This window comes from Otolemur garnettii, unplaced genomic scaffold (assembly GCF_000181295.1).
Source record: "Otolemur garnettii isolate 467f Iridium unplaced genomic scaffold, OtoGar3 scaffold00007, whole genome shotgun sequence".
Classification (NCBI taxonomy): domain Eukaryota; kingdom Metazoa; phylum Chordata; class Mammalia; order Primates; family Galagidae; genus Otolemur; species Otolemur garnettii.
Genome location: NW_003852402.1, coordinates 6,699,491 through 6,711,133, shown reverse-complemented (window position 1 = coordinate 6,711,133; position 11,643 = coordinate 6,699,491). Strand labels below are relative to the sequence as shown.

At 46.2% G+C, this 11,643-nt stretch overlaps 1 protein-coding gene and 1 pseudogene across 1 annotated transcript in view; one reads left to right on the top strand and one right to left on the bottom strand.

Moving 5' to 3' along the window:
• The window catches only part of MEI1 (meiotic double-stranded break formation protein 1), a 75,841-nt gene that overhangs the window by 56,895 nt on the left and 7,303 nt on the right, over nt 1–11,643 (top strand). Inside the window, 6 exon segments of the mRNA XM_003783153.1 lie at nt 1,546–1,711; nt 3,631–3,735; nt 5,485–5,595; nt 6,503–6,663; nt 8,424–8,505; nt 8,698–8,873. Of these exon segments, the coding sequence (XP_003783201.1) occupies nt 1,546–1,711; nt 3,631–3,735; nt 5,485–5,595; nt 6,503–6,663; nt 8,424–8,505; nt 8,698–8,873 (801 nt within the window).
• LOC100958005 lies at nt 9,563–10,290 on the bottom strand (annotated as a pseudogene).

Sequence of the window (11,643 nt, the reverse complement as noted above, 5' to 3'; positions counted from 1 at the left end):
GGGTCCGGGCTGGGGATTCGAACCCGCCACCTTAGGTGTACGTGGCTGGCACCTTAGCCAGTTGAGCTATAGGTGCCGAGCCGCACCCAGCTATTTTTAAGAGATGAGGTCTCCCTGTGGCTCAGACTGGTCTTGAACCTGTGGGCTCAGGCATTCCACTTGCCTCAACCTCCCAAGTGTTGGGATCACAGGTGTAAGTCACCACTCCTGGCTGTTATTATTATTATAGTTATTTTTCCAGCAACTGGAGGTCTGTGAAGAGCCCAGATGCCTCTGTGCCCCGAAACCTCTCTGTCTGTCCAGTGATCAGCAAATCTGGATTTGTCTGGCTGAGTGCCCTATGAATCTCTGTGTGTCAGAAGATATTCTCTATGGAAAGGGAGTCTGCATATGACCTTGGATTCATAGCACTCAGTCCTAACTGGCCCAGCTCATTAGTCTGTGCAAAGAAATTGGCTTGTTTGAGCTGGTAGGTGCCAGGAGCATTCAGTGAGATAGCATTTTCTCACTGCTTTTGCCTTTAACACAACACTCAAAGTCACTCTTAAAAAACAACATAAAAAGGGGCGACACCTGTGGCTCAAAAGGGTAGGGCGCCGGCCCCATATGCCGGAGGTGGCGGGTTCAAACCCAGCCCTGGCCAAAAAAAAAAAAAACCACATAAAAAATGTTATTTCCTATCTTCTGAACCTGTGGCCTTTATAGCGTGGGACAGAAATAGCCAGATGCATGGCAGAAAAAGGGCCTGACCTGGTCCTCACTTTCCTGTGTTCTGAATCTGTCTTAGTCCATCCTCTCCCTGCTGTGCTGTGACATCTCCATTCCTCTCTCCTCTTTTCTCTTAAGGCACACTCAGGTTCTCTGTCCTAAAAACAATCCCTTGACCCTAATACTACTTCTTCTTTTTTTTTTGGTAGAGACAGAGTCTGACTTTATCGCCCTCATTAGGGTGGGTAGAGTGCCATGATATCACACAGCTCACAGCAACCTCCAACTCCTGAGCTTAGGTGATTCTCTTGCCTCAGCCTCCCCAGTAGCTGGGCTACAGGCGCCCGCCACAACGCCTGGCTATATTTTTGTTGCAGTTTGGCTGGGGCCGGGTTTGAACCTGCTACCCTCGGTATATGGGGCTGCCACCCTACCCACTGAGCCACAGGTGCCACCCCAGACCCTAACACTTCTATTGGCCAGAGGGAGACGGAGACATCCTCTAGACTTTGGGCTTGGAGTTGAGAGACCTACATTCAATTCTATCTGTACCACTTCCTGGCTTATGTGACTTTTGGCAAATCATGTAATCTCTCTGATTCTCTGTTCCTTCCTGTTTGGGATGGACTTAACAGAATGCACCTATTCTACAGGATGCTTGTGAGGGGTCAGTGTACCTAGCAGAGCCTTTGGTACATGATGGTTACCAAGTAAGTGAGAGATTACCTGGCTTTTGTTAACACCTTCATCCTGGGCCCTTTGCCTGCCCCTGTTTTCTTCACTGTCACCTATCCCCAAGTTTGAGTCCCTCTGAGCTCTTTCTTCTCTCCTGCTCAGGACCTCATCTATTCCAGCCCAGTGGACATAGCTCACAAGGTACTGATCATCCTAAGGACCTTCCTGAGGAGAAATGAAGATGTCCAAGTGAGCGGTCTCATCCGAGGCCACTTCCTGCTCATCCTGAAGCATCTGCTGGTGGAGCATGGAGCCTCCCCCTCAGGAGGTCAGTCTGCAGGTTGCGGTAGGCACATTTTGGCATGAAGGTCAGTGAAGAGTGGACACTTCTTCCCTGGTGAGATCTGCTCCAGGAGAGAGAATTGGTTTTTTTTTTTCTGCCAAAGAAAAGTTAGGCCATTGTGGCATCAAACTAAACTCATTTCCTTTCTCTCCATTAACTGGCAAGTGACTATACAATATATTAGGATTGATGTGTGGGGGTGGTAGTGGTAGTATTAGTATGTTTAATATGAGTGAGTGTGTTTGATGTATGTGTGCATGTCCCCACCCTATGAAGCTTGTGCTCAGAGTTGTTTGTCACAAGAATGACAGCCCCCAGTGTGAAGAAGAAAGTAGGAAATCTGGGGTAGGCAAGGAGGTGGCAGCAGCCATCAGGGGCCAGGGAGGAAGGTGGATATGTGATGTGTCAGAAATTCCCAGTGAGAATTACGAGAACAGTTTCCAAATCTGGAATGGACTCCCCGGGTCCGAGAAGGTTGATATTTGGTATGGTATGAAGAGACTGAAAATTGGGATGAGTTTGTTTTTTTCTCATTTTTAGAGAGGCTGAATTTTTTTTTTTTTTTTGAGACAGTCTCATTATGTCACCCTCAGTAGTGTGCTATGGCGTCACAGCTCACAGCAACTTCCAGTTCTTTAGCTTAAGTGATTGTCTTGCCTCAGCCTCCCAAATAGCTGAGACTACAGGAACCCTCCACAATGCCTGGCTATTTTTGTCATTGTTGTTTAGCTGGCCTGGGCCAGGTTTGAACCCACCAATCTTGGTGTATGTGGCTGGTTCCATAACTACTGTGTTATGGGGGCTGAATGAGGGGCTAAATTTTAAAATTAAATTTCTAAGCAATCAAGAGAAAGTGGGAGGAGATCTGTGGTTCACTTTGTCCAGTCCTGACTGAGGACTAGGGATTTTAGAAATAGATTTAAGTGTGTCTAAAGGAGATGAGTTCTTTCTTTGTGGGGAAAGACAAGACATGTTTTATAATATATTTAAGAAACAGTTCCTGTTTGGCTAGGAAATCCAAAATCAAGTTGCTAGCAGATTCAGTGTCTGGTGAAAGCCCACGTCCCAGTTCATAGTTGGCTGTCTTCTTAATGTGTTCTTATGTGGCAGAAAGAGCAAAGGAGGGAACTCTCTGGAATCTCTTTCATATGGGCACTCATATCATTCATGAAGGCCTTCATGATCCAATACCCTTCCAAAAGCCGCACTTCCTAATACCATCATGCTGGGGGTTAAGATTTCACCATAGGACTCTTGGAGGGACATAAACATTCATATTAGAGCACTCTGTCACTTACTGGCTGTGGGACCTGTGGGACCTCGGAGAAGCCACTCAACCTCTCTGAGCTTTAATTTCTTAAATGCAAAATAGTAATAACAATCCCTGCTTCACATGTTTTTTAGTGAGATTAAGAGAACATGGGCTTGGGGTCCATATCACAGTGGTTATGGTGCCAGCCATGTACACCAAGGCTGGTGGGTTTGAGCCTGGCCCAGGTCAGCTAAACAACAATGACAACCACACAAAAGATAGCTGGGCATAGTGGCAGGCTCCAGTGGTCCCAGCTACTTGGGAGGCTGGGGCAAGGGAATCACTTAAGCCCAGGAGTTTGAGGTTGCTGTGAGCTGTGATGCCACGGTGGTGCTCTACCAAGGGCAACATAGTGAGACTCTGTCTAAAAAGAAAAGAGAGAAAAGCAATTCCTGGTACCAATCCATATCTGACACTTAGTATATCAGTCATTCCTCTCCCCAATGAAAAAGGAAGTAGGAATAAATCCTAAAAGAACACCCAACCCCTTTGGAAGTAGAGAACTCAGGTTCTCTGTATCAAAGGCCATTTCCAGCAGGATGGGGTGATCTGAGCATCAGATTCCTTGACCAACCCCCCTTGGTCTTCACAGCCTCGAGGAACCTGCCACTGCTGCTGAGCCTCCTCTCCCTAGTGCAGCTGAGGAATGAGTCCAAGCAAGAACTGGACAGCATGGCCATGAAGCTCCTTCACCAAGGTGCCTTAGCCACTTGGGAAAGTGTCTAAGAACCCAGGGCTGGGTGTGCAGTAGGTGCTCACTCAGTAGTGGTGATGTTCCTACTTCTTTCTTTTCATCCCTTTGAAAGAAGTTGGCAGGTCAGTCTATCTTTGAGGATTTCTTGCTAACAGACCTCTCAGGACTTCCTCTGGTTGTCCTTGGGTGTGTTTGGAAGATAGAAAAAATCAGTGCATGACAGGCACAGGCTATAGAGTCAGGAGGGTTTGGGTCTGAATGTCAGTTTTGTTACTAGCAATGTGACATTGGGCAATCAGCTAGCCTCTAAGAGCCTTAGTTTCTGCATAGCACTTCCCTGAGAAAGTGAAGTGGGTTAAGATAAGTAATATTCATTCAGCAGGTGAAGAATGCCACACAATTGCTCACAGTAGGCCTCCAACAGATACTGCAGATTGCTTTTTCCTGGCACAAGGATGACTCTCCACCTTACCCTACAATTGACTCAAGTCTGATGATCCATATCTCAGTTCTCTAGGCATCTTTTCTCCTCACACCCCAGACTTCATTGGGACTTGTCATAGCATGTGAATATTGTTGACATTTCATAGGCAACACCCTCAGGAAAATTTGTTGAGGGAGTGTTAAAATGAATAGGAAAAATGAAATGTCTTCAGTGTCTGTGGACTCACAGGTCCTCTGGCCACAGGTGAGGATGGAGTGCTCTCCCTGCCTGGAGCTCAGTCTTCCTTGAGAAGATCAGTGTTAGGCTCAAAAAGGGCTTCTGGGGATAGGCAGCAAACTCTGCCTCAGCCTGGTACCCTCAGTCATCACCTACCATCTGTTAGATCAAGGTTGACACTAAGCTGGAAGGGGTAATCTGTATGTGACAAATCAGCCTTCATGGGGGCTTCTGACAGTGAGGAATAACAGACTGAAACCTATACATGAAATGTATTTACATGTAGTCCTTGAGTATTTCTAATTGTGAGCCCTGAGAGTAGAGGACTGTGTTTCAGGGGTACAAGGTCAATGGGGGAGACCACAAACCAATTAGAAGTCAGAGTGTGATGCCTGGGAAACAGGGTAGGTTTCATACTAGGATGGGGGTAGGGAGATGGGGAGTAGCAGTTCTCAAGAGGAAACAGACATGTTCTAGAGCTGTCTGCTGTGCAGTGTAGTCAGTACCACTCTGAGCAGGGATGGAGGAGGCAGAATCAGCATCTCATCAGGCCTTGAGAAGTTAAGGAGGACATTAAGCGGGGAGGGAGTTAGCCAAATAAGATGATGTGAGAGACAGGATATGCCAAGTACAAGAAACTACACCTTGATCTGATCAACTGTTAGAGCTCCCCTGGGAAGTTGGTAAGTGCCTCATGGCTGGAAAAATTCAGAGGCTGGATTGTCTCAGGGAGTAGTTAAGAGTTTTGCTAAGGGTGGCAAGTTGGCCTAGATGACCTCTGCAGAGCTTTGTAGGCTGGAGTCTGTCATGGCAATCATGCTGTTACAGGATGCCTTTAATTTTCTCAACTACAATTTGTTCTAGCTAATGTGTAGCTGTCAGTTGGGTAGTAGATGTTTGTCCAGATGGAAGGTGTGAACATGCCTTCAGGCTTGTCGCTGAGTTTCTTCCTACTGGCTATAATGTCAGGGACACTTAGTTTGTGCTTGTTCTCCAAGACTGACATCTGAAATTAGCCACCATCTGTGAGAAGAGCAAGTGCTGGTGTGCATTAAAGCAATAGGCAGCCTTGGGACTCTCCTGTCTTGCAGTGAGCACACTATGTGGGAAGTGCAGCCCCACTGACGTGGACATCCTGCAGCCCTCCTTCAACTTCCTGTATTGGAGCCTTCATCAGACCACACCCAGCAGTCAGAAAAGAGGTACAGGGGCCCAGAGCTGAGACAGTGAAGAGGAAAAGTGTTGGGCAGTATCTGTGGCCTTCTCTTCCCTCAATTTTTCCATCTTAAAAAAATAAATAGGGGTTCAGCACCTGTAGCACAGTGATTATGACTCCAGCCACATAAACCGAGGGTGGTGGGTTCGATCCTAGCCCAGGCCACCTAAACAACTAATGATAACTGCAACAAAAAATAGCTGGGTGTTGTGGTGGGCCTGTAGTCCTAGCTACTTGGGAGGCTAAGGCAAGAGAAGCACTTTAGCCCAAGAGTTGGAGGTTTCTGTGAGCTGTGACACCACAGCACTCTACCCAGGGCAACATGGTGAGACTGTCTCAAAAAAAAAAAAATAAATAAAGATAAATAAAAATAAAAAAATAAATAGGGCCGGGCGTGGTGGCTTAGGGCTGTAATCCCAGCACTTGGGAGGCCGAGGTGGGTGGATTGCTTGAACTCAGGAGTTCAAGACTAGCCTCAGCAAGAGCAAGACCCTGCCTCTTAAAAACTAAGTGGGTGTTGTGGTGGGCTCCTGCAATCCCAGCTACTTGGGAGGCTGAGGCAAGAGGATCGCTTGAGCCTAAGAGTTTGAGGTTGCTGTGAACTATGATGCCATAGCACTCTACCAAGGGCAACAAAGTGAGACTGTCTCAAAAAATAAAATTAAATTAAAAAATTGAGTAAATAAATAAATAGGGATGTGCATGTGGCTAGTGGTCATAAGCTGTTTTCTGGTTCTGATAACCTGTGGTTCTGTTTTGAAGTTGGGACCCTTAGAGTCTCAAGCTGATCCTTTTGTTTTTGTACATGTGAAGCTCCCATAGGGTGCTGAGCACCATGGTGGCATTGAGTTGAACCTCCTTGTGTGGACCCTGCCCCACCCCACCCCCTGCAGCTGCTGCAGTGCTCCTAAGCAGCACAGCCTTAATAGAGCTTCTGGAGAAGCTGCTGGCACTTACCTTGACAGAGGCAGATTCTCCTAGGACTGCACTCCTCTGCTCTGCCTGGCTGCTCACCACTTCCTTTTCTGCCCAGCAGTATGATGGCAATCTGCAGGTTAGTCTCTAACACCTGAGGGGGCATGGGTAGCATTCAAAGTAGTGTTGAAGATCCTGAGTTCTGGTCCTAGCTCTGTAACTATGTGACCTTGGAAGGTATTTAAGACCCTGAGCTTCAGTTTCCTTACCTACACCATGGGGAAAAAGCACCCCAGAGTTGTTGTCATGTCATGTCATGCACATGGATTACCCACATGCCAGGTTGTATTCTTGGCACAAAAGAGTAAAAAAAAGTAAACATGGCATGTACTCTACCCTTAGGGAACTTGTAGTCTTTAAGCAAAGCATTGAAAGATAAAATTGTACCCAGCAAAGATAATTAGGGAAAGGTATTTCAGGTAGAAAGAACAATATAAACAAAGGCATGAAGCTATACAGTTTTCAGATGTGGTCTATAACATTTGGAGAGTGATGAGCTCCTCTCTATGACTGGAATGTGGCGAGTAAATGGAGCAGAAGCCAGCCTGTGACCTTGAAGTGCAGTGAGGCAAGCTGTGCAGTGCTGCACATGATTGACTGTTCTTGTCACTGTTTGGGAAGGGAATGCAAGAAACAGAAAAGCAGTGGACCTATCCTCAGATCATCCCCTTTCCTCTCAGCCTCTCCCTCTTTTAGGACCTCGTCATCACAGTGCCCTGAGTGAGCTTCTCATGGGCTGCTTCATATTCAGGTGTCCCCTTCCCAAGGCTGGCTGCTCCTCATGGACAGAAACCATGTGCTATCCTCCACAGTATCCTTGTGCTGTACCCAGTATTGTGCCAGTCTAGTGATGGGCACACAGCTCATTTATATCAGTATCAAAATTTAGCCTCTGGGGTGGTAACAAACTGCAGCAAATCTGTGCTGAGGCAGATCCAGTAGATTGTTCCCTGCTTTTCTCTGTGAGGTTGTCAGCCCATCCATTTCTCCATAGTCACCTGCCTAAGAGAAAATCTGCACCTTATCCTTGGCTCTGCTTGGGCCCTCAGTTCACACCTAGCCAGTTACCTACTCCCAGCAACTCCACTGCCCAGCTTAGACCTGATCACTCATCCTCCCCACTAATGTGGCCTATTTACATCTCCTGGCTGTCAGCCTCTTCCTTCCTGTACATGTCATATCACTGCAGCCATAGTCTGTCCTCACATCTCTTCCCAGACTTCTTTGGTAGCCTTTTTGTCCTGGCCCTCTGCAGCCTTACTTTCTGCCATTCCCATACTCCTTCCCTGTTCTATGTTCAAATGTTTGCTCTTCTTCCAATCAGCTGTGGCCCTCCCACCGCCGCCCCCCCACCCCGCTTTTTCTTTGAGATATAGTCTCTGGAGGTAGTGAGAGCAGGTGGCATTGTCTCCTTTTCATAGGTGAAAGGAGTGAGGCATGCTGAGAGAGGGGGCAGTGACTTGCCCAAGGCCACACAGGTGGCAAGTGGCAGAGCCAGGATTTTGATTAAGCCTGTTTGACTCTAGATCTTCTGAGTTAGGCAGACAGTGGGCAGATCTAGAGACTAAATCACAGATGAGGTCAGAGAAAGGTATCTGGTGAGGGAAGCCATTGAGGACAGGGGAGATTTGGGAGAAGAGTTCTCTACATATGGACTTGACTCTCCTGCTCATGCTCCTGAAACCAGGACCAGTAAAACTCAGAGGACTCTTTTTGTGGCCTTCAATGTCCCCTCTTGATGGGGCAATATGTGGCAAGAGGTGGTAGAAGAGCTATCGGGGCAGGTTACTTTTTGCTCAAGCTCATAGAACATTAGCCCTTTTCCCACGGCCCTGCCAGGTTCACCAGACACTATCTGTGGAATTGGACCAAGTTTTGAAGGCCCTCAGCTTTCCGAAAAAAAAGGCTGCATTGCTCTCAGGTATGGGCCCAGAAGTATCCAGCAGGAGAAGAAAAGCTTTTCTTCTAAGTTCTAAGATAGGACTACCACCCAGATCAGCCTATGATCACTCCATAATTAGCTCATCTTCATCCTCTCCCCTTCCTATGACAGAGCTGGGTGGGAGGTAGAGAAGGAGGCAGGAGCTGGGTGTAATGAGTCTCCTGCTTTCAGCTTCCATCTTATGCTTCCTGCGGACAGCCCTACAACAAAGCTTTTCCTCTGCCCTGGTGGCCCTGGTTCCCTCAGGGGCTCAGCCACTGCCAGGCCCTAAGGACACTAACCTAGCTCCACTGAGAATATCACAAGTGCTGTCCCTGGTCATTGGGCTGCAGAACCTCCTGGTGCAGGTAAGGGCTTTACCTAAGAAACAGTGAGGCCTCCTTACCCAGGACAACATTAGGAAGGTATGGCTGCCTGTCTTCAATCATTCTGAATTCATAAACATTGTCATTTTTCTATGTTTATTATACTTAAGTTATATGCATTGTGTTTTCCTTTTATTTTTAATTATATAGGTAATATATGCTAATTATAAATAATTCTTACAATATATAAAATACACAGGTCTAATCTTATTGTAATTTCCTCTCCAACACAGAGAGCTACTTTGGCATTTTTGTATTATATTCTGCTAAAAAATTATATAATCTATAAATAATTTTTTAAAAAAATTCCTCCATGGCTCGGCGCCTATAGCTCAACTGGCTAAGGCGCCAGCCACGTACACCTAAGGTGGCGGGTTCGAATCCCCAGCCCGGACCCGCCAAACAACAATGATGGCTGCAACCAAAAAATAGCCGGGCGTTGTGGCGGGCGCCCGTGGTCCCAGCTACTTGGGAGGCGGAGGCAGGAGACTCGCTTGAGCCCAGGAGTTGGAGGTTGCTGTGAGCGTGATGCCATGGCACTCTACCCAGGGGGACAGCTTGAGGCTCTGTCTCAAAAAAAAAAAAAAAAAAATTCCTCCATTAGGCCTTAGCTTAATTTTCAATTGCTCAAAAGAACATGTTGATGTTGCTTTATTTTATTTACATTTCATCTACTTTTCTGTAAGTAGATATAACTTTTCAAAAATATAGTCATTTGCCCAACTTATATGTTGTTCTTCAAAAATATCAACTGTCTCAAGACAATGGGTACTGCACATTGTACCAAACAACCTTTTAATTTCAGCTTCTGGGAAATAAAATGGTGGGCCTGCATGTTTACTTGGATAGTAATAAAGAACAGCCAGTAGATACTGAAGCCTTTTTCTCAGCAAGGACAACATTATGTCTGCATAGCATTCACGATCATCTGGATTAATGGCCACTAATGCTCCTCTATCCCAAATCCTGTAAAATTTGCCAATGTTTGTTCTGGGAAGATCAAAAATGCTGCAACAATACAATGAAATGTTCCCTGAAGAACTCTTAAACATTTTGTCTCTAGGAATTTCTGTGATTTATTCTTCCAAGTAAGAGAGATTTTGCTCTATAAAAAAATTCTTGTATCCCCAGTTCACTGATTTCCATACCAACTACACTGTGTCCCAAGTCTGCAAACCATTTCATCTCACCTACTTTTCCACAAAGAGGAAAAAATACCCTCAATCTTTAAGAATATCCAAATGCCTCTTTAATAACTGATGTCCTTGTTATTGATGAAATGCAATTTTGCGGTTCACCCACACTTGTCTTGCCATTCTTCCAGAATTAGTGCTTGGTTTTTCTGTACCTCAGTAACAGGGCATTCTTTAATGGCAAGCGAAGTTTTTGCAGTATCCATAGTTTTGTATATTTCTTTGTCTCACAGAATGTCTCCAAGACCTCGCTGGCAGCAGGCTGCCAGAGCACGGCGTCAGGCGCAGGTGCCTCCCCCAGGGTCCAGCTCCAGTCCCCAAGCTTGGAACTTCTTTAAAAAATAATTAATGACCTTTAAAAATTTTCATAGCACACCTAAGATTCCTCTCACAGCACATTGGCCTAGAGGGTAGATTGGTTGAGACTTTTAAAGTTACAGTGACAGGACCGGGCGTGGTAGCTCAACCCTGTAATCCCAGCACTCTAGGAGGCCAAGGTGGGTGGATCACCTGAGTTCACAAGTTCAAGACCAGCCTGAGCCAAAGTGAGACCCCATCTATAAAAATAGCCAGGTGTTGTGGCAGATAGCTGTGGTCTCAGCTACTCAGGAGGGTGGAGGCAAGAGAATTGGTTGAGCCCAAGAGTTTGAGGTTGCTGTGAGCTATGAGGCTGAGGCACTCTACCAAGGGCAACAAAGTAAGACAGCTCTCAAAAAAAAAGTTACAGTGACAGAAACAAAACTTAAATTAGCTCATAACTGAGAACTCCAGGAGCATAGCTGGATTCCAGAGGCTCAAACAGTGTCATTAGACTCTGTGTCCATCTCTTGGCTTTTGCATTCCTCACTATCAGCTTTATTTTTATTATGGGATGGTAAGATGACCAACAGAGGCTCCTAGCTTATATCCTCCCAGCAAGAAGAATGTTTTTCCTTTCCACTAGTTCACAGAATTATGTCTCATTAGCTTGACTTGGGAAATATGCCACTCACCATGGCTGGGGCATGGGATACTGTGATTGACTCAGTCTGGGTCAGTGCTCTCTCCTAGAGGCTGGGGCATATAGTCAGCTTTCTATAATCCACACAGGCTGAACCCAAGAGAGGGGTAGCTGCCCAAAGGACAATTGTTCCCAGAAGAAGGGATGGATTTAGAGTAAGCAAAAACAGGCATGAACCCCAGAGGGGTTTGCATTATCATTGTTTATTCAGCCATTACTGAATCTCAGCTCAGTGTCAGGGCCTACAGGGGGTATTGGGGACCTCAGGAGAATGCCCGAGGAGTGGGTCCTGTGGTAGATTGTTGCTAAGTCTTGTCCTATGACGTAACTTTGCACAAGGCTCTGTGCTTTTTAATGATCAAACATCTTATCACAGCATTTAGCTCTTTTCAGTTTTAAGTTTCCATTTTCTTTTTTTTTTTGAGACAGAGCCTCAAGCTATCCCCCTGGGTAGAGTGCTGTGACATCACAGCTCATAGCAACCTCCAACTCCTGGGCTCAAGCAAGTCTCTTGCCTCAGCCTCCTAGGTAGCTGGGACCACAGGTGCCCGCCACAACA